At 34.1% G+C, this 24,344-nt stretch overlaps 1 protein-coding gene across 1 annotated transcript in view; it reads left to right on the top strand.

Moving 5' to 3' along the window:
• The window catches only part of KLHL1 (kelch like family member 1), a 368,376-nt gene that overhangs the window by 144,883 nt on the left and 199,149 nt on the right, over window positions 1-24,344 (top strand). Inside the window, exon 3 of the mRNA XM_059041531.2 lies at window positions 2,403-2,539. Coding sequence (XP_058897514.1) covers window positions 2,403-2,539 — 137 coding nt within the window. The remainder of the gene's footprint in view (window positions 1-2,402; window positions 2,540-24,344) is intronic.

The following is a 24,344-nucleotide window of genomic DNA, read 5'->3' as shown; positions in this document are numbered from 1 at the left end:
TAAATGAAACCTGGGAGAGTTTATTGCCATCAGAACTGCACTACAAAATATACTAAAGAAGTCTCTTCCTCTTGAAGGGTATTGATACTAGATTGATGCCTGCTTCTATAGAAATAAATAAAGAGCCTCATAAATGGTGAAGAAAGGGGTATAGATAAAATAAATTTTTTTACTTTCACATGTATATTCTTCTTTAAAATGATTCTTGACTGAGCAAGAAGCAGTAAAAGAAATTATGCTGCTGTAAGGTTCTTACAGTGTTCACAAAGTAGGATAACTTTACTTGATGTTAGACTGTTACTAGTTAAAAATTAATGTTGTAATCTCTAGACAGAATTAGCAAGCTTCAGTGCAGGGGCCACATCTGGCATGCAGGTAGGTTTTGTATGGACCATGAGATAAAATTCCTTTTCACATTTTCCATTGACTGAATTTTCTTAAAAGGAAAACGTGATAGAGAGGATATGTATGACTCTTAATACATAGAATACTTAATATCTGACTCTTTATAGAAAAAAATTCTGGTCCCTACTTAAGAGCAACCACCTTAAAAAATGCAAACATACATGTAAGAAAAAGAGGTAGTTAAAATATAAATGAATCAGATGAAATAAAGACAATAAAACCAAAAGAATAAATGGAGCAGATAAAAAATATATAAATTAGTAGAATGATAGAATTAAACCTAATTAAACCTAATTAAACATAATCTTATTAACAATAAACATTAATAAATTTCAGAACATGGATCAAATGGGCAAATTCTTGAGAAATGTGAAATGTAAAAATTGACGAAGAAAAAGAGTATATAAATAAGCCTTTTGGCTTATTGAAAAATTGAAATCGGATTGATATGTCACCTTTTCCCAAAATAGCCCAACTAAGATTTTCTTCAAGTAAGCTCTAGAACATCTTTAAGGAAAAATTATTTGCTTTCTTCTGTAAGTTGTTATACAAAATTATAAAGAGTTTAAGCTGCCAGCTCATTTTATGAGGCTAGTATAATCTTGATTAAAGAGGCAACTAAGAAAATACAAGAAAAGAAAATAGCAGGTTCATTTCTCTTATAATTTAAATAGAAAAATCCTAAAGATAATTTTGATTCAGAAGAAAGGCATTTTATGAATTTTAGCATCCACATGTTTTAATCTGTTTAACAAAGCTAAACATTAAAGGGGTCTTCCTGACTTGGTAAAGCTTATACACCAATACTTTCAGCAAGCATCCTGCTGAAAGGAGACCCTAGATGTGACTCGTTTAAGGTAGAGAATAACACAAATTTTCTCCCCTGACACAGCTGCCATTTAACATAACACTGAGGTCCTGGATGAAGTTTAAAGAAAAGCAAAAGAAAAGGAGTTATAGAGAATGAACAGGAAGTGGTCAAAATGAGATTGTTTGCAGATGATAATAATAATCTACCTAGAGGACAAAGCAGTTGAATCAAAAGGACTAGTAAGATAATTCAGTATCTGTGCCAGATAAAAGATGGATCCATGAAAGTTCCAGCTAATGAATTCTAAACCAACAAAAATCAACAAGTAAGTAGAATTTTTTAAAAAGTTACCCTACATAATACCAACAAAATTCTAAAGTAAATAAGAATCAAAAAAGAATACATAAGACAATTTAAGAAAAAAAAGTTAAAATTTGAATAAAAAGCAGACAAGATATTCTGAATATGTGGAGAGATATTTTATATTTTTGTATTGGATGACTTTATATAATAAATATACAAACTATCCCCAATTAAATCAGAAATTCAGTGTATTTTTAATTAAAATTCCAGTTAATTTATTTGAAGAGCTTACTTTAAATTTTATATGAAGAATAAAACTCCACTAATAGTTAACTGAAAAAAATAAAAAGGGAGGATTTGTTTAATTGGTTATAGACTATTTAGAATCATAGTATTACAAAAGTATTGCATTGGCACAAGAACAGGCAAATAAGCAAAAAGAAAAAATGTCAGCGACAGATCACTGCACATTCAGGACTCAAACTTGCAATATAGTTGGCTCTATTAATTCACTGGGACAAATCAAATTCTTTAGTAGTTTCATGAAATATGGATGAGTATGTAGAAAGAAATAAAATTGGAATCTGTTCCAAAAGGATGAAAGACCTAGATGTGAAAGAAAAAAATGTATTAAAAATTATAGAAGAAAATGTAAGACAATGTTCTGTGACCAAAAGTTGGAGCAGAATTTCCTAAATCAGATTTTAAAAGTGCCATTCATAAGGCAATAAACAGATAGATGGATAGAGGATACATATACACATAATGGATGATAGATAGATAGGCAGATAGATGATGATAGATAGATAGATAGAGTCCTCTGCACTGTCTTCTTGTTGACACTTACATTCGTGGCCTAAATTAGATCCTGTGACTCTTTCAGGCTTGTTCTGAGCTCAGTCTCCGACTATTTTGCTGCCATGTTTACAAGTGATGTGTGCGAAGCCAAGCAAGAGGAGATCAAGATGGAAGGCATAGACCCAAATGCTCTCTGGGACCTTGTCCAATTTGCATATACAGGTACAGTAAAATAATTATAGCTTCATGTTAATGTCTTGTGAATGTTAGAATTTGAACAAAGGTTTTAAAGCTTGAAAAAAAAACTGTTGAGCATGTATCTTTCATTTCTTTTAGTTGAGAAAAATCAGACTACCTTTTCATTTGTCACTGAAATCACCAATGTACATATGTATACATATGCTCTACACTCTTCCACAAAGAAGTTAAACTGGTTTATAATAATAGTCAATGGAATGAGCTTGGGAGAGGAGAAGAGAGATTATTAATTATTAACTATGAATTTGTTTATGGTCAAAGTTAGAGCATTAAGAAAGAAAATTTTAATTTTCTTTCTTTTAGGAAATGATGGGTTCAAATAACTGTTTTTTCTTGTAATGTGGTTATTTCAATATTAAATCCTTCACAAAATGGACTTGACAAACTTAGTTAAAAAGTAAAATGAAGATAACTAGAGTAATGAAAATGGCTATTTTGGAAGCTTTTTCTTCTGATCTACTATGCTCTTTTTTCTGTTGGCCTTTGAACCAGATTATATTTAGCACAAATAATTTTGCCAATTTAGCAAACATTTGTTGAATGTTGCTCAATGTGCAAGTATTAGCTGTATCTCTGGAGAATAAACCATGTCTGCCCTCCAGAAGCTCACAGTCCAAGTGGAAAAAAAAGCTAGACAAGAGGGCTTCCCTGGTGGCGCAGTAGTTGGGAGTCCGCCTGCCAATGCAGGGGACACGGGTTCGTGCCCCGGTCCGGGAAAATCCCACATGCCGCGGAGCGGCTAGACCCGTGAGCCATGGTCGCTGAGCCTGCGCGTCCGGAGCCTGTGCTCTGTGACGGGGGAGGCCACAACAGTGAGAGGCCCGCGTATTGAAGGAAGGAAAAAAAAAAAAAAAGTTAGACAAGGGATAAATATGATAGCATACAAAGTGTTAAGAGGGAGTTAGAGGGCATAAAACCTGCTATTCAGAGCATTATTATGGCTCATATTCATTTAAAACATTTTAATAACTTTCCAGATTAATAAGAGAAGGGGACATATTATACTAAAATCTTGTGACAGAAACAAAGGCAAATAATATGGATTGAAGTAATATTTGTTAGAAGTGGCATGTAGCTCATTTTGCCTGAACACTTGATTGTGGTGTGAAATGAGAAAAGAAAGAGAAGCTAGAGCCTGATTACCAAAGTAACAGGACCCTAATTTAAGGAGCTGTGTTTTAGCAGCATTTCTGGTTACAGGGAAACGAAAGATGGCATTGTGACGATCAGCCACTAGAACCAAAATTTGTGGAACTAGTGGGAATCTATCCTCTTGGAGGATTTAGCTTCTCACAGAGAGGAGTTTGCTACACTAATGTTACACTTAGTAAATGAAACCTCTTTGGAAAGAAAAATGCACATGTTCTGGATGCTTGAATCACAAAGCAGCAATGTAATGGAAAGACTTAGACATTTTCCAGCCTCAGGAATTTTTGAATTATAGTTTGTCAAAGCAAATATCGCATGGACAGAGTTAAACAGGTAAGCAAGTTTTTCTTCAAGTCTGTTGCAATAGGGGAGAGAGACCAGAACTCAGTCTTTATCTAACAGTGCTGAAGCAAAGGTGAGTGGGGGTGATTTTTAAGTGCCCGGGTAAAAGAGAGAACACAGGCCATTGCGATTGGCTTTACCTAAAGAAAAAGTAAACTTTCTCCTATCTTTTTGAAAGAAGGTAGTTTTACAAATTAAATCAAAGTGCCCACTCAAATTATGCTCCCAACCACCCCCTCAAAAAAAACCCCTGAGAGATAGGAGTGCTATTTCCCTTGAGCCTGGCATTTCAAAGAGATGGCTTCCATGTCCTTGATGAAAACATTCCTGGGTTGTAAAACTGGCACGAGGCCAATTTGTTGGTGTTTTAAAAAACTTACATCTCAAAGAGGTAGAGAAATATTTATAATTAAAAGTTTTCTTGGGCTTCCCTGGTGGCGCATTGGTTGAGAGTCCACCTGCCGATGCAGAAGACACGGGTTCGTGCCCTGGTCCGGGAGGATCCCACATACCGCGGAGCAACTAAGCCCGTGAGCCATGGCCGCTGGGCCTGTGCGTCCGGAGCCTGTGCTCCGCAACGGGAGAGGCCACAACAGTGAGAGGCCTGCGTAACGCAAAAAAAAAAAAAAAAAAAAAAAAAAAAAGTTTTCTAAAGTAAACGCTCTAAGAAAAGGGAGATCAAAGGCCTATAGTCAGGAAGTAGACTGTCTAAATTTTAGTAAAGCTGAGGGGACTTTAAGACCACCTTGTTCAATTTCAATTTGCATGCAACCTGAAATAATAGTATAAAAGATCATTGGCCTCCCAGACAAGAGATAGAAAACATAACCACATTACTGTTTCCTGGAAAGAGAAGAATCACAAAGCTAACACTTTAGGAATCCTTCTAGCAACATAAAAGCATAGATCTAACATTTACAACCTCTATGACCTGGCAGCCTTGCATTTCTCAAGTGCAAAACTAGGTCAAAAGACACTTATCATCGTGTAGCAAAAACTTGGAAGGTGTTTCAAAGCTCCCTGCTGAATGTAATGACCCAGATTTTTCTCTGCTTTGTAGAGGGCAGACCAGACACAAAGCTGCTGTTAAGTTACCACTGCCACTCAGGTCTTTGCTCCCATAACCATTCCTCCCTGGTAGTTGATAAATTTCCAATTGTTAGTTTATAGAAATGTGCTTGATGAGCAAATCATTTACATCACAATATGGTGGGGGCTAGCCACAATATAAAGTATGTACCTTGTCTTTTGCTATATACAATGTAAGAAATTATAACAGTAGAAGAGATCAAGTGAACAATGGTATAGCAAGGGAAAAATAGGAAGTATCTCTATGTGTCTATTTAGCTCACCTGCTAGCTGATCTCTAAGCTTTCCTTTGTAGAAAGCTAAAAATAAATGCATCACAGAAAAGGGGAAAGAATGAATGAACAGTGAGCTCCTTAAAGGGTCATCCAATTGGGAATATTTTCTTGAATTCTGAAGTTTGAGGGGCCTTGGAGAAACTAAGGAGGCTTAACTATGTCAAGAATTGACAGTTAACTACTAGCTGTAGAAGTACTGCACCCAGTAGAGATGAGTAAGAGACTTTGAAATGATTTAAACAGATAAAATTTTCCATGAGATCTGGAAAGTCTTTTAGGTTTGAAAGAACCACATGTAGCTAATTTTTATCTCAGAAATTAAAGAAAATAATGAATGGGTAAAGTAGCTTGGAACAACTTGCTAACAGAGGCAAGCTTCATTGATTATAGAGTTTAATAATCTTTGATTTGAAGAAAGAGGAAGCGTTCTTTAAAGACTTCATGATGTAAAATTTGTACATGTAAGACGTAGGAGACATTCTCTCTATTTCCCTTTCTTTTTTCCTACTCCATCAAATTAGAATGAGAAAGGATGGGACCAGGGGCCTCACAGAATTTCAATAAGAACCAAAGCAAATATTTAGAGATTCTTTTTCTGGTAACTGGGAAGAATGACCTGGGTAAAATGGGGTGACTGCTGGGTAATAGCTGAAACAAAATTAGAATTTTTTCTAAAGGAAAATATATATAATAATAAACAGGTTAATACTAGCAACATGTATGGTAGAATAAAGAAAACCAACAAGGTCTTTGTGTTGACAACATTAAAGAAAACATTCTTGAAAGTATGGAGGGTAAAGATACAATTATAAAAATGATGATTAATTATTACTGTATCAAAACTACTTAAAATAAAAGGTACTATAAGATCAATTTTTTCACACACTATAATAGCTCAGGAATGAAAAGGAATGTTAATGAAATGTTCATTAACATTTCCACTGGTGTTAGAAAGAATTGTATATCTAACAGGAGAGTTCATATCACTTTTTAAAATTCTTGATTAACTTTAATTTCTTCTTTTTAAAACTTTCCATTGGGTTTTCTTTATAGTTTATTTATTAGGAAATCTGAGTGAGATCTTGGTCATTTATACAGAACAAAGGACTATTTAGCCACTGTGTATGTTATAAAATAGTGTCCTTTTACCATTGGTGTCTTAAATTTAAAGTTTGAATGCTTAGTTTTAATTCAGAGAATATGTAATTATAAGATAGTATATCAATTTTTCAAAATCAAACCATAATTTAATTAAAAATATGTGAGCACCTGTTGGGGGTCACACTAGGGATTACAAAATAAAATATAAATTGAAACAGATTAAAATGACATAAACCTTTAAACAAATTTGGTAATGAATAGACTTATTGGAGTGAAATGGTTCTTTACTTTTCTTTTCAAAACTGGTAAGATCTATGTATCAGTATCCACTTAATGGCATTCTCAGCTGTATAGAGTCAAACGTACTTAAAAACAGTTTTTTAAACATTTTCCTACATGCAACGGTGTTTCAATTCTGTAATTGTACTCATCTAGAATAAAAATCTGGGATATTATTTGTTTAATCTACAATAAAGCCTGTGGATTGGGATAATGACGTCAAGGTTGTTCTGGAATTATTCTACAGAACATCTTCAGAAGGATGGAATCAGAAAAGAAAAGAAAAAATATGTTTACATTTCCTCATCATTCAACTTCCAAATTACTTAAAAAGTTAGAGATGTATAGAACTTTAGAAATTCTATACTGAGCATTATAAATGTTACAAATGAACATTTTTCTATGGCACAAAGCAGAGGTACCAAAACTACTTTTTATTGAGAATTACATATTTGCTATCTCAGATGAGCATTGACAAAATCATCATAACGTAAATCAGAACTTTGTTGGTCTCCTTTGAATTAATATGAAGGGACAGATTTTTTTTCAATGCTTAAGAGGCTCTGAAGTTCTTGATGCAACCCATTCAGTGAGATAAGGTAACCTGACAAAGATCAGTAGTAAGATGTTGAATCTATTACTAGAGTAAAATGTCAGAGCACAAATTGAATAGTATTATCTCTACTGAATCAATGTCCTTTTGTAGAGTATTAGTTACAATGGAGTTCCTTGGAGTGGCTTATGACTATCTTGCCTTCATAACACTTTGGGTAGCTTAAATCGACTCCCCTATTGCTAGATAGTAGCTCACTGCAGGTTTGAGTCATACTTCCTCCTAGTCGAGGGCTGGTTCTCTGCAGGAGCCAGTGATACCTGACAACCTTAGCACATGAATGCCTGATAGTTCTTGCCGTGTGATTACACTGAATGCCTCTCAAGTTTTACTGCATGCCCACTCTGTGCTGGGCCCTGTGATGGGCTCTGGAAGACAATATGCTGAATTACACACATTCTCTGCCTTCAAGGGACTTTCCAACATATGATTTCAAATAACTAATTTTTACTATCTTCTTTTGGTATAAACATCCTTTTAGATATACACAGCCTAGTGTTTCCTCATTAAAGAATGTTATAAAACCAATTTTGAAGGCTACTATATTGATTGTGTGAATATCAATTCTAGCCAAAAATTGATGATCACATTGTGAAAATGAAACAGGAAGTTTAATATATTTGAAAAGGATGCTCTGAGATTCACTGTATTTTAAAGTTGCTTCAGGCTGATAGAAATTTCCTTCCAGTTTATCTCTTACATAGTCCCTATTATCCTGACATACTTGAAAATACACTGTGTTCATTGATGCATAAGGAAATAGAGTTTGAACAAATATGGAAGATGGGATTGCAGGGTTAGTAGCAAAGTGTCAGGTCCTGTAGAGAACTGATAAGGACAAGGTTTATATAAAGGAAGCTGTCCATCTAGCAGTGGTATTAAAAAGAGGGGTAGAAAATTAAACTGCCAAGTGGCAAAAAAATCATACTGAAGAGTTAACATCCTTAAAAAAAAAAAAAAGTTTATGTGCGACTGAAGTAAATTAAAGTCTTAGTACATGCAAAGGAATGGTAAAATACTTTCTACTTGCTGCCAAACATTTGAACGAAATAAATACACACACACGTGGAGCTGAGATATTTAATGTTCTCCTTTAATTTTGAAAATTATACATCAGTATGTTCTACCTGTACTGAATACTCTAAATTCCGTCAGAATTTTTATTGTAATTAAAAGTAAATTATTGTTTTATTTTTATTACTGGTTTAATTCAAGTGGTATGAATATGCAAGCACATTAGCAGAATATTAGTTTTAAATTTAGGGCTTTTACTAGATGAGAAACTTCTGTTCTCCATTTAAGAAATTGAGCCTTTAACAATTGGTTTTATATATTACTGTTACCAAATAATTGAAAATATTGACTTAATAATTTTCATAGGAATTTGAAATAACCTATAATAATGAACAAGAAAAAAATTAAAATAATAAAACAAAATAAAATAAATCAGTTGTATATTGCCATTATTTTACCAGGGAACCGTGTGTGTGTGTGTGTGTGTGTGTGTGTGTGTGTGTGTGTGTGTGTATTTGTGTTTGCGTTCATGCACAACACTGAATAATATAAAATTAATTGAGGGAACATTATTGTGTAAAATAATTAAAAATGATGTATATATTGTGAATATTGTGTAATTTTTGTTGATATTATTGAACTGTATTTTTGCTTTTTGCTATGGGATTCCATAGACAGACTGAAAATGAAATAGCTGTGTGAAACTTAATATTTAGTCACTATAGAGGAAAGGTTTTGTCTCTTCTGCACTGTAACTCACATTTACTTTCTGAGTCTCCAAGTAAGGAAAATATCTCAAGTTTTGTCTTGTAATCAACTTTTCTTTAAAAATCTGCTTTTATTTTATTTTATTGATGTTCTCATTCTTATAATTGTTTACATTTTCCTCTGCTTTGGGTACTAGGAAGGCATGAACTGAATCATAGGCCACTATACCAACTGGATGGGGTCGATGCTACATATTCTTATGCAGTTAACATTATATTGGATTAAATTTTCCCAGGATTATTTTACCTTCACTTTAATCCCAAAATATCTGTACACTTGATTCTGTTGTATTTGAAGGAGAGTACCTATGTATAGTGTAGTGTGTTGAATTTAACATTGGAAATATCTGAGAGCTTCTTTGGCCAGAAGTAATTCAACCAGAATTCATCATGATGTAAGCAGCCCAATGTTCATTCTGATTGTTGGGCATTTATTCTAATCAGCGCTACCTATTTGTTACTTCTAATTAAGAATTTTGATTATAGACCTTGGCCTCCCTCATTTTACAGTTTGGGATATTAGTTAAATTACTTAGCTTTATGAATTCTTAAAATAACTCAACTATAAGAAAGGGAAAATAATAATGGCTGAGAGGACTCTTTTAAGGAGTAAATGAACTAATCAAATTAAATGGGTTTAGCATAATGCTTAGAATATTGTAAGCACTCAATTATAATGATTATTCAAGATAGGTATTTTTATAAGTTTTTTCAAGTCCTTTGTATAATGTGTTATAAAAAATGAATATAAAGACTGAGAACTGGGGAGGGAATAATCACTTTGTTCAACAAGCATTTATAACTTTTGAATCCAATTTATTATATTCTTCAGTATTACAATATGATTTCACATTCATATATATGATTTCTGTACATTTTTGGTGGTACATGCTTTGTTTAAACCACCGACTTATAATTTTGCTACCTTATATGTTTGAGGTGTGTTTTTATCATGTAATACTTTTATTATTTTGTCTTATCTTATCTCAACTGATCCACACAGCAACATTCAGAGGTGGATAGTTAAATCTTATTGTCAGATACAGAAATGAAAACACCCTAACACAGAGCAAAGTAACATAGATGTGAAACCACAGTCTAGTTTTCCCAGTGACATATCAAGGTTCTTTTTACTAGTTGTAAAGTTACTCAACATTATGTCCGATTAATATGAAAGGGAATGCTGCTTATGCATACTTATGCTATGCCACACTGTGTGACAAATTTGACCTTACATTGACCTAGTATCAACTGTCATCAAATATAATTTTTCTTTATAATTAATTTCCTTTTACATAAAATTGTGAATAACCTGAGGAAAGTATGTAGATGTTATCCAAATGGAGAATTATTTGTGATTGTTTATAGCATTATTTAAAACATCCTTGGGGCTTCCCTGGTGGCACAGTGGTTGAGAGTCTGCCAGCCGATGCAGGGGACATGGGTCCGTGCCCCGGTCCGGGAATATCCCACATGCCGTGGAGTGGCTGGGCCCATGAGCCATCGCTGCTGAGCCTGCATGTATGGAGCCTATGCTCTGCAACGGGAGAGGCCACAACAGTGAGAGGCCCGCATACCACAAAAAACAAAACAAAACAAAACAAAACAAGTCCTCCATCTTGGACATTCACAATTTCAGAATTTTGCAATTTTGTTTTATTATTTTAATCTAAATAAGAAGAATTATAAAAAGAAAAAACTACACATGTTTAATATTTATATTTTAGCACGTTTCACACACATCTCAGTTATGCCTCACAATATTCAGCTTTATCTTGCAATTGGGAAAACTGGAGCACCAACTTCATATGTTTCTAAGTAATATGTACCTTTTAAAATACTCCTTTAGTTGAATTTTAACTACTTCTCAATACTTTTCATTTAAAATTTGATAGAGCTGATACTTTTTGTAGATTGTATCTAAAATCAACTAAACACAACTAAAAACAATAAAGAAACAAAAACAAGGAAACAAAACAACCTCAGTCACTACACCCCTCTTAAGATTTCCATAAATTACCCTTTGCCTGGTTTGCCGTCTTTAGTGAGGAGTTACTTCCTCTTCGTGTTTGAGAAAAGAATTTATAATGAGAACCCCAAACAATTTAATTTTAAATGCTCTCTCTCCCTCAGATAAAAGATGGTAAGGGCTACCCAACAAGGAAAGCAAGTTTCAGCCAGAAGTAGATTTCGTGCTCAAGATATCCTAAAGGAATATCCTATCCCTGACCCTTTAGATTATGTGCTTGAACACTCTTAGGCATATTGTAGCTATGACTGCACTCCCCTCATATTCCTCAACCAGAGAAAACACTCTGCTCAAATGGCATTCATGCCAGTCTGATGTCTGATGCATGTTTCCCACCTCATCTCTTCTTCTTGGAGAAATGTTTATAAGTAGGTAGAGAAGGGGATAATGCAGAATAAAAAAATCAATAAAGAAAATCTAGACTAGTAATGGAAATTCACTCCTGTGAGGAGAATTGTAAAAGTCACTTTACATTTATTTAATAGCATTTTTATTCCTGATATATTCATGTCTACAAAATGTACCAGTGCTTTTAAATATATGTCATTAATTATTGTCAAGCATTTTCCTGGGTTATGTAGTCTACTTTATGATAAGTGGGCATTTTTTATATAATATGATGTGTTTTAAATTTTTTGACAGATTATTTTATTTACCAAATTAAGTTAAAACATATTTAGACCTGAAATACAAACTTCATTCTACATATTTGTTTAATTTAAATTTGCCATTTTACAAAATGCCTTCAAAGTAAAATACATAAGTGAGGCCATCTGTATGTCTTCTTTGGAGAAATGTCTATTTAGATCTTCCGCCCATTATCTGACTGGGTTGTTTGTTTTTTTCATATTGAGCTACAGAAGCTTTTTGTATATTTTAGATTAATTCCCTGTTGGTTGCTTTGTTTGCAAAGATTTTCTCCTGTTGTGAAGGTTGTCTTTTTGTTTGTTTATGGTTTCCTTTGCTGTGCAAAAGCTTTTAAGTTTAATTACATCCCATTTGTTTATTTTTGTTTTTATTTTCATTACTCTATGAGGTAAATCATAAAAGATCTTGCTTTGATGTCAAAGAGTGTTCTGCCTATGTTCTCCTCTAAGAGTTTTATGGTGTCTGGCCTTACATTTAGATCTTTAACCCATTTTGAGTTTATTTTTGTGTATGGTGTTAGGGATTGTTCTAATTTCATTCTTTTACATGTAGCTGTCCAGTTTTCCCAGCCCCACTTATTGAAAAGACTGTCTTTTTTTAAAAAACTTTTTATTTTATATTGGAATATAGTTGATTAACAATGTTGTGATAGTTTCAGGTGTATAACAAAGTGATTCAGTTATACATAAACATTTATCTATTCTTTTTCAATTTCTTTTTCCATTTAGGTTGTTACATAATATTGCAGAGTTCCCTGTGCTATACAGTAGATCCTTGTTTATTATCCATTTTAAATATAGCAGTACGTACATGTCAACCCCAAACTCCCTAACTAACCCTTCCCTCACCTTTCCCCCCTGGTTACCATAAGTTCATTCTCTAAGTCTGTGAGCCTGTTTCTGCTTTGTAAATAAGTTCATTTGTATCATTTATTTTTAGATTCTGCATATAAGCAATATCTTATGATATTTATCTTTCTCTGTCTGACTTACTACACTCAGTATGACAGTCTCTAAGTCCATCCATGTTGCTACAAATGGCATTATGTCATTCTTTTTAATGGCTGAATAATATTCTATTGTATTATGTACCACAACTTCTTTATCCATTCCTCTGTTGATGGACATTTAGGTTGTTTCCATGTCTTGGCTATTGTAAACAGTACTGCAATGAACATTGGGGTGCATTTATCCTTTCAGACCATGATTTCCTCTGAATATATGCCCAGGAGTGGGATTGTAGGATCAAATTGTAGTTCTTTTTTTAGTTTTTTAAAGAACCTCCATACTGTTCTCCAGAGTCGCTGTACCAGTTTACATTCCCACCAACAGTGTAGAAGGGTTCCCTTCTCTCCACACCCTCTCCAGCATTTATTGTTTGTGGATTTTCTGATGATAGCCATTTTGACTGGTGTGAGATGATATCTCATTGTAGTTTTGATTTGCATTTCTCTAATAATTAGCAAGGTTGAACAACTTTTCTGTGCCTCTTAGAAATCTCTAAGTCTTCTCAGGAGAAATGTCTATTTAGGTATTCTACCCATTTTTTGATTGGGTTGTTTGTTTTGATGATATTAAGCTGCACGTGCTGCTTGTGAATTTTGGAGACTACTCCCTTGTTGGTCACATCATTTACAAATACGTTCTCCCAATCTGTGAGTTGTCTTTTTGTTTTTTTTATGGTTTCCTTTGCTGTGCAAAAGCTTTTAAGTTTCATTAGGTCCCATTTATTTATTTTTGTTTTTATTTTCATTACTTTAGGAGGTGGGTCAAAAAGGATCTTGCTGTGCTTTGTGGCAAAGAGTGTTCTGCCTAAGTTTTCCTCTAAGAGTTTTACAGTGTCTGGTCTTACATTTAGGTCTTTAACCCATTTTGAGTTTATTTTTGTGTATGGTCTTAGGGAGTGCTGTAATTTCATTCTTTTACATGTAGCTGTCCAGTTTTCCCAATGCCACTTACTGAAGTGACTGTCTTTTCTCCATTGTATATTCTTGCCTCCTTTGTCATAGATTAGTTGACCACAGGTGCATGGGTTTATCTCTGGGCTTTCTATCCTACTCCATTTATCTATACTTCTGTTGTTGTGCCAGTACCATACTGTCTGCTTACTGTAGCTTTGTACTGTAGTCTGAAGTTAGGGAGCCTGATTCCTCCAGCATCATTTTTCTTTCTTAAGGTTCTTTTGGCTATTTTCTGTTTCTTGTGTTTCCATACAAATTTTGAAATTTTTTGTCCTAATTCTATGAAAAATACATTGATAATTTCATAGGGATTATACTGAATCTGTAGATTGCATTGGGTAGTATAGTCATTTTGACAATATTGATTCTTCCAATCCAAGAACATGGTATATCTTTCCATTTGTTTGTGTAGTCTTTGATTTCTTTCATTAGTACCTTATAGTTTTCTGAGTACAGTGCTTTTGCCTGCTTAGGTAGGTTTATTCCTAGGTATTTTATTCTTTTTGTTGCTATGGTAAATGGGATTGTTTCCTTAATTTCTCTCTCTGATCTTTCATTGTTAGTGTATAGAAATTCAGAAGATTTCTGTGCATTAATTTTGTCTCTTGCAACTTTACCAAATTCATCGATTAGCTCTAGTAGTTTTCTGGTGGCATCTTTTATGATTTTCTATGTATAGTATCATGTCATCTGAAAACAGTGACAATTTAATTTCTTCTTTTCCAATTTGGATTCATTTTATTTATTTTTATTCTCTGATTGCTGTAGTAGGACTTCCAAAACTATGTTGAATAAAGGTGGAGAGAGTGGACATCCTTGTCTTGTTCCTAATCTTAGAGGAAATGCTTTCAGCTTTTCACTCTTGAGTATGATGCTAGCTATAAGTTTGTTATATATGGCCTTTATTATATTGAGGTATGTTCCCTCTATATTCACTTTCTGGAGAGTTATTTTCATAAATCTGTGTTGAATTTTGTTAAAAGCTTTTTCTGCATCTATTGAGATGATCATATGGTTTTTATTCTTCAATTTGTTAATGTGGTGTATCACACTGATTGATTTGTGGATATTGAAAATTCCTTGCATCCCTGGGATAAATCCTACTTGATAATGGTATATGATCCTTTTGATGTATTATTAAATTTGGATTGCTTGTATTTTGTTGAAGATTTTTGCATCTTGTGTCTATGTTCATCAGTGGTTATTGGCCTGTAATTTTCTTTTTTTGTGGTATCTTTGTCTGGTTTTGGTATCAGGATAATGGGGGCTCATAAAATGAGTTTGGGAGTTTTCCTTCCTCTGCAATTTTTTGGAACAGTTTCAGAATGATGGGTGTTAGCTTTTCTCTAAATGTTTGATCAAATTCACCTATGAAGCCATCTGGTCCTGGACTTTTGTTTCTTGTAAGATTTTTAATCACAATTTCAATTTCATTACTTGTGATTGGTCTGTTCATACTTTCTGTTTCTTCCTGGTTCAGTCTTGGGATATTGTTTCTCTCTAAGAATTTGTCCATTTCTTCCAGGTTGTCCATTTTATTGGCATACAGTTTCTTGTAGTAGTCTCTTATGATCCTTTGTATTTCTGTGGCATAAGTTGTAACTTCTCCTTTTTCATTTCTAATTTTATTGCTTTGAGTACTCTCCCTATTTTCTTGATGAGTCTGGCTAAAAGTTTATCAATTTTGTTTATCCTCCAAAGAATCGGGTTTTAGTTTCATTGATCTTTACTATTGTTTTCCTTGTCTCTATTTCATATATTTTCTGCTCTGATCTTTATGATTTCTTTCCTTCTACTAACTTTTGGTTTTGTTTGTTCTTCTTTCTCTAGTTACTTTAGGTATAAGATTAGATTGTTTATTTGAGATTTTTTTGTTTCCCAAGGTAAGATTTTATTGCTATAAACTTCCCTCTTAGAAATGTTTTGCTGCATCCCATAGGTTTTGGATCATTGTGCTTTCATTTTAATTTGTCTCTAGGTATATTTTTGATTTCCTCTTTGATTTCTTCAGTGATCCATTGCTTGCTTAGTAGCATATTGTTTCGCCTCACGTGTTTGTGTTTTTCACAGTTCTTTACTTGTAGTTTATTTCCAATCTCAGAGAAAAGATTAAACTTAACTAAAAGATTAAATTTATTAAATTTACAGAGTCTTGCTTTTTGGCCCAGCTTGTGGTCACTCCTGCAGAATGTTCCATGTGCACTTGAGAAGAATGTGTACATTGCTGCTTTTGGATGGCATGCTCTATAAATATCAATTTAGTCCATCTGCACTAATGTGTCATTTAAGGCATATGTTTCCTTATTGATTTTCTCTCTGGATGATCTTTCCTTTGAAGAAAGTGGATTGTTAAAGTTCCCCACTATTATTGTGTTATTGTCGATTTCTCCCTTTATGGCTGTTAGTATTTGCCTTATATACTGAGGTGTTCCTATGTTGGGTGCATATATATTTCCAATTATTATATATTCTTCTTGGATTGATCCCTTGATCATTTTCCAGTATCCTTCTTTGTCACTTATAAGAGTCTTTATTTTAACGTCTATTTTGTCTGATATGAGCATTGCTACTCCAGCTTTCTTTTGATTTCTATTTGCATGGAATATCTTTTCTGATACCCTCACTTTCAGTCTGTATATGTCCCTAGGTCTGAAATGGGTCTCCTGTAGACAGAATATATAGTGTCTTGTTTTTATATCCATTCAGCCAGTCTATGTCTTTTGGTTGGAACATTTAATCTATTTATCAGTACATTTAAGGTAATTATCAATATGTACATTCTTACTGACTTTTTCTTAATAGTTTTGTTTTTGTTTTTATAGGTATTGTTTCTTCCCTTCCTCTTTTGCTCTATTCTCCTATGGTTTGATGACCATCTTTAGTGTTTGTGTTTGGGTTGCTTTTTCTTTTTTGTGTGTGTATCTATCGTAGATTTGGGGTTTGCTGGTCTGGTGAGGTTTTGATATAGCAAAGTATAAGTAAAAGTTTGTTTTAAGTTTCTGGTCTCTTTCCTGCCTAGAGAAATTTCTTAAGCATTTGTTGAAAACCTTGTCTTGTAGTGCTGAATTTTTAGCTTTTGCTTGTCTGTAAGGCTTTTGATTTCTCCATCAAATCTGAATGAGTGCCTTGCTGGGTAGAGTATTCTTGGTTGTAGGTTATTCTCTTTCATCCTTTGCAATATATCGTGCCAATCCCTTCTGGTTTGCAGATTTTCTGCTGAGAAACCAACTGATAACTTTATGGGAGTTCCCTTGCATGTTATTTGTTGTTTCTCCCTTGGTACTTTAATTTTTGTTTCTTTGTCTTTAAATTTTGTCAGTTTGATTACCATGTGTCTCAGCATGTTCTTCCTTGGGTTTATCCTACCTGGGACTCTGCACTTCCTGGACTAGGGGGGCTAAGGTGACTGCTTCTTTTCCCATGTTAGGGAAGTTTTCAGCTATTATCTTTTCAAATATTTTCTCAGGTGCTTTCTCTCTCTCTTATCCTTCTTGGACCTCTATAATGTGAATGTTGGTGGGTTTAATGTTGTCCCAAAATACTGTCTTCATTTCTTTTCATTCTTTTTTTCTTTATTTTGTTCCATGGCAGTGATTTCCACCATTTACTCTTCCACATCAGTTACCTGTTCTTCTGCCTTAGTTATTCTGCTATTGATTCTTTCTAGTGTATTTTTCATTTCAGTTATCAAGGGTTCATTTTGGCTTGCTTTTTCTTTAGTTCTTCTAGGTTTTGTTAAACATTTCTTTCATCTTCTCGAACTCCATTATTTATCTGACATCCTGGATCATCTTCACTATCATTATTCTGAATTATTTTTTCCAGAATGTTGCCTATCTCCACTTCACTTAGATGTTTTTCTGGGGTTTTATCTTGTTCCTTCACCTGGGACATAATCCACTGCCATTTCATTTTGTCTAACTTTCTGTGATTGTGGTTTTCATTTTGCAGGCTGCAAAAAGACTGTGGTTCTTCATGCTTCCTCTGTCTACCCTCTGGTGGTTGAGGCTATATAAGAGGCTTGTGCATGCTTCCTGAAGGGAGGGACTGGTGATGGGCAGGTCAGTCCTCAGTAAAACTTTTATCCACTTGACTGATGATGGGTGGTGCCATGGTCTCACCTTGTTGGTTGTTTGGCCTGAGGGGACCCAGCACTGGAGTCTACTGTCTGTTTGGTGGGGTTAATGGCAGTCTCTGGGAAGGCTCACTCCAATAAATACTTCCCAGAACTGCTGCTGCCAATGTCTTTGTACCTGTGGTGAGCCATAGCAGCCTCCCACGTCTGCAGGAGACCCTCCAATACTAGCAGGTAGGTCTGGCCCAGTCTCTTATGGGGTCACTGCTTTTTCCCCTGGGTCCTGTATGCGCAAGACTTGTGTGTTCCCTCCAAGAGCAGAATTTCTGTTTCCCTCAGTCCTGTGGAGGTCCTGTAATCAAATCCGCTGACCTTCAAAGTCAGATTCTCTGGGGACACCTCCTCCCATTGCTGGACCCACAGACTGGGAAGCCTGATGTAGGGCTCAGAACTTTCACTCCAGTGGGAGAACTTCTGTCATACAGTAAATCCCCTACATATGAATGGGTTCTATTCTGAGATCGTGTCAATAAGTTCAATTTATTCATACATCCAGCAAAGTTAGACTAGGTACCCAACTAACAATTGGCTATATAGTACTGTACTGTAATAGGTTTATAATAATTTTCACACAAATAATACATAAAAACAAACACAAAAATAAAGAAAACATTTTTAATCTTACAGTACAGTACCTTGAAAAGTACAATAGTACAGTACAACAACTGGCATACAGGCACTGGCATCAAGTGAACAGGCAAGAAGAGTTACTGACTAAAGGAGGGAGAGGAGGTGGGAGATGGTAGAGCTAAAGGATCATCAGCAATTGGAGATGGAGGGCAAGTTGCAATTTCACTCATGCCTAACACTGATGACACGGGTTCTGGTTTTTTGCTGGATTCAATTATATCTACCTTCTTGAAAAAACAATCCAGTGATGTCTGGGTAGTAGCTCTTTTTTTCTTGTCATAGATGACATGGTAACACTGGATTGCATTCTAAACAGCTGCTTCAACATTTGTGTTCCATTCTACATTTGGGTCCTGTGCCTCAAAAACTAACAGTACCTCCTCAAATAAAGAAAATCCCCTTGCCATTTCTTGTATTGTGAATCTCTTCCATTCTTCAGTTACTTCTTCTTCCTTTGTCTCTCTTCATCCTTTCTCTGGGCCTCCAATTCCTGGCTCTTCTTATCAGTACCAGCTACATCACTGCTGCTTTTATGCTTGCTTCTGGACATCCTTGCCTTGAAATAAAGATACTCCGCTACTGTACTCTATTCAGTACTGTGCAACAAAGTACACAAAAGCACAACCACATGCAGAGGATGCATGAATGTGACAATGTACTCCAGACACATGAACTAACTTATGTGACTGGACATGCGAATGGACGTTTGCATCTTTGCAAGTTTGCATCCTGAACGTTCATATATAGGAGACTTACTCTACAATTGCTTTCCAGTTTGTGGGTCATCCATCTGACATATATGGGATTTGATTTTATTGTGATTGTGCCCCTCCTACCATCTCATTTTGGCTTCTCATTTGTCTTTGGATGTAAGATATCTTTTTTGGTAGGTTCCAACGTTTTTTGTCAATGGTTGTACAGCAGTTAGTTGTGATTATGGTGTTCTCATAAGAAGGGGTGAGTGCATGTCCTTCTACTCCACCATCTTAAGCTACTTCAAGAGACTGTCTTTTCTCCAATGTATATTCTTGTCTCCTTTGTCATGGATTAGGTGACCGTAGGTGCATGGGTTTATCTGTAGAATTTCTCTCCTGTTCCATTGATCTATATTTCTGTTTTTGTGCCAGTACCATAGTGTAGTGTTTTGATTACTGTAGCCTTGTAGTATAATCTGAAGTCAGGGAGCCTGATTCCTCCAGCTCCATTTTTTTTTCTCAAGATTGCTTTTACTATTCAGGGTCTTTTGCATTTCCATACAAATTGTAAAATTTTTGCTCTAATTCTGTGAAAAGAGACATTGGTAATTTTATAGGGATTGCATTGAATATGTAGATTTCTTTGGGTAGTATAGTTATTTTCATAAGGAACACAAACAGATGGCCAAAAAGCAGGTGAAAAGATGCTCAACATCACTAATTATTAGAGAAATGCAAATCAAAGTACAATGAGGTATCACATCACACCAGTCAGAATGGCCATCATCAAAAAATCTACAAATGATAAATGCTGGAGAAGGTATGGAGTAAAGGGAACCCTCCTACATTGTTGGTGGGAATGTAAATTGGCATAACCACTATAGAGAACTCTATGGAGATTCCTTAAAATCTAAAAATAGAACTATTATATGACACAGCAATTCCCACTCCTAGGCATATACCCAGAGAAAACTATAATTCAAAAAGATACATGTGTCCCGATGTTCATTGCAACAATATTTATAATAGCCAGGACATAGAAGCAACCTAAATGTCCAGCAGCAGAGGAATGGATAAAAAAATGTGGTACATATATACAATGGAATATTACTCAGCCATAAAAAGAACAAAATAATGCCATTTGCAGCAGCATCTGTGAACCTCTATATTGTCATATTGGGTGAAGTAAGTCATACAAAGACAAATATCATATGATATCACTTATATGTGGTATCTAAAAATGGGTAGAAATGAACTTATTTACAAAACAGAAGTAGAGTCACACATGTATAAAACAAACTTAAGGTTACCAGGGAATAAGAGGGGGTGGGATAAACTGGGAGATTGGGATTGGCATATACATACTACTATATATAAGGCAGATAACTAATTAGGACCTATTGTATAGCACACGGAACTCCACTGAATACTCTGTAATGACCAATACATGAAAATAATGTAAAAAAAGAGTGGATATATGTATATGGATAACTGATTCACATTGTTGTACACCTGAAACTAAACAACATGGTAAATCAACTATACTCCAACAAAAATTAAAGAAAAAAAAAACATAAGTGGAGGATATTAACATGTTAGTAATATATGGTAGTGTTTTGGAAAAGGATTTAATGCTTATTTGAAAATCAACTGTGTACTTGCTGAGTAACACTTTGTAGCTATTGCAGTTCTCATTCTTTGGGCTAAGAAATATTGATTATGAATATGGATTGTTAGATGTGATTATTTAAAGAAAAACATGAATGCTTATAGTCAGAAAATGAAAATAGTAATATGTGAAACTGATCTATACTGATAACACAAAGGGAATCAGAATAATAACATATTAAGCATATTTTGAGGGCCAAGATATAACTCCAAAGAAAATTATATGTTAAAAAAACAAACAGAAACAATCTGGCAACTCAGAAGCTGGGGAGTACAGAGGAAGTGGGTAGAATGGCCTCATGCACACAGGATGGTAGAACTCCCAATCTGGGCAGATGGTCAGATAATAAACTATCAAAACTGCAGACTTTTAAATTTCCACTACACAGCCATCCAAGTGAGTGCTTAAATATTTACTCACCAAAGATGATGCAACTTTGTAGTTAACTTCAATTCAACCTTGTTGTTTGAGAACATACTGTAGCAACATGTAAGTACTATTGCTGCAAAATCTGTCTAATGAGAAGTTATATTCTCTTATACTTATCCCTTTCAATCTCCCCTCAATTTTCTTGATTGAAGTAGAGCAATGAAGGAAGAAAACAATCCAAAAGTCATTTACAGAAGCCACAGGATTATAACTCTCATCATAGTTTCATTTCTAAGTATCCATGGTGTATAAAACTTTGAAGTTCAAATACAAACGACCTTAAAAAAAAAGGCAATCAAACTCAAATACGCAACACCTAGGTATGATTTGCATCCTAAGTGTCTTAAGATTCTTTTTGTATTCATAGAAATTACATATCAATATTTTGTTTTAGCTTCTCAGTCACCAAGGCAAAGAAAGAAGCCTAACAGTTATGCTATAAAATAAAAACTAATATTTTCTCAACTTAAGCACAGTTTACTGATATTAACATTTGAGAGGAATATTTTTGTGTATTTGAATACTTGTAAGACACAATGATGTACTTCAGACATCCTCAGTAAAGTAACAAAAGTAGATATATTAATGAACTACAGAACTGTTTCTTCTGTTGGCTGATTCAAGTTCAAAAGATGATGTCCAAAAACATGTTATTAATAATTTCATGTATTAAACAATAGAATAATAAAATCCTTGGATCAAACTCTTTTGAGTTCAGTGTACATTTAATTTGAAGAGATTGTTATCTATGCTGAACTCAAGAGTACACATTCCATGTAAAGCTGTTCTAAAGTATTAAATTCTGTAGTGACCAAATGAACATATTTGTGATGGGTCTGATATACAGGTTGCCAAATTATGTTACCTAGAGTAGATGTTTGGATAACTTGTATAACTATGAGTTGATCCTTTTTGACTTTTTTGTTTTTCTCATAACCAACATTTGCTTGAGCATTGAGTGACAGAGTGCTTTAGATTAAACTCTATAGCAAGTACTGGAAGTGGGAAAAAATTCTATGTAGTTGATTAGGGACGGAATTACAAAGTATGATACACTGAAAATAAGGGGTGACACTCTATCCTTAAAGTCAAGGAATTTAAACACCTGTACATGGATGTGGGTCAAGGGAATATTCAGAAGAAGTCAAGATTTTTACTCAGCAAACAATTCCTTGTTTTTCCAAATGATGGATATGTAAGGATAGTAGATTTAAAACAATTTTAGTAAATAAGAACTATTGACATTTTTGGTTCTGGCCTGACTCCCAGTGGACTTTCCTAAAGAAAATGAGGTACAGATATAATGGGAAAATGATGGTCTTTGCTTTCACAACTACTTTCTTACTGACCCACAGATATTTCCTTAACTTTTCAGACAATGAGCCCAAGAACTCTGAGGTATGTTTAGTACTCAAAAAGCATAATCAGTACTTTTCTTGTGGCTAGAATGCATATGACATTGTTTATTAATTAATAAGCTTTTAGATTATAGAATTTCCCAAGTATATATTATCATTGTTTTCTAAAATTGGTTTGCTATAATTTTCACATGACAACCAGGATTTCCCTACAGATGAGAGTGAGAGAGAAAAGAGAGAGACAGACAGAGAGAGAGAGGGAGGATACCAGAGTGCCAATAATGTGGAGCATATTAGATTAAGGAATAATATGATAGCAGCAAAAGTCTAAATTACAGTAAAAATCAATTTCTTTTGCTAATTGTTATAAAGATATGTAAATATATTAAATTTAATAAAATAATGTAAACCAAAATTTCCTTAACTCTCCTGCCTTTTTTGAAACATTGAAAAAACCCTAGGAATGTATTTATATAAATAAATTATTGAGGAAATAAATAAATTCCAAATCATATATGTAATTAATCTGCTCTCAAAGAGATAGAGCATAACTTCCTGCTCCTTAAGTGTGACTGTGCATAGGGCCTTCCTTCCAGAGAGCATGGTATAGAAAAGTGGTGATAGAGTTATTTTATAGTCAGAAACCTGAAAAAAAATACTTCTACCAAGTAATCAAAATTGACATCAACAGTGATGTCATGTTGATAATTTGCACCCTTGATAAGATGTGACGAGACCAAAAGCCCTTATTACCAGTGTAATCATAATTAGACAAATCCCAGTTGAGGGGCAGTCTACAAAATACTTAAATAATACTTTCAAAACTGTTAAAGTCATTTAAAACAAGAAAAGTCTGAGAAAATGTCACAGCCAAGGGTTGCCTAAGGAGATATAATGAATAAATGAAATGTTGTATTCTTCATGGGATCTTGGAGCAGAAAAAAGAATAATAGGTAAAAAAGTAAGGGTATATGAGTAAAGTTTGAACTTTGGTTAATAATAATATAATAATGTTGGTTCATTAATTTAACATGTGGATCATACATTGTTAACTAGGAAAAACAGGTGTGTGCTATATGAAAACTCTCTCAGCTATCTTTGTAGGTTTTCTGTAAATCTAAAGTATTTTATTTCAATCTTTTTATGTGCATATATATAAAACAGATGTGTATAAATAAATAATATTTTATAAAATTTTGATCATATTACCTAGGTTTTTTCTTTTTTAATACAGTGTGAACATTTTTCCACTTGAGTCAGTATTCTTTGAAAACATTTTTTTTCATGGAAAGGCATTTTATTTTAAATATAGCAGTGTGTACATGTCAATATAATATACCAATATTTTAATAGTGGTTATACTAGGTGGTGACATTATAGGTAATTTAATTTCTCTTTTATACTTGTACCTAGTACTAAGCTAAGTGCTAGGGATTTAGAGTTGATCAAAATTCAATAGCTGCTCTCCAAATGCTCATGGTAGGAAGCAGTGTAGTAAGATATAGGTTTTGAAGCTAGCTTTAGATTTGAGTTCTATGCTATCATTTACCAGCTATTTAATTCTACAAGTGTCTCATTTTCTATAAA

The sequence above is a fragment of the Kogia breviceps genome, chromosome 16, assembly GCF_026419965.1.
Source record: "Kogia breviceps isolate mKogBre1 chromosome 16, mKogBre1 haplotype 1, whole genome shotgun sequence".
Taxonomy (NCBI): Eukaryota; Metazoa; Chordata; class Mammalia; order Artiodactyla; family Physeteridae; genus Kogia; species Kogia breviceps.
This window is presented reverse-complemented; position numbering and strand designations above follow the sequence as displayed.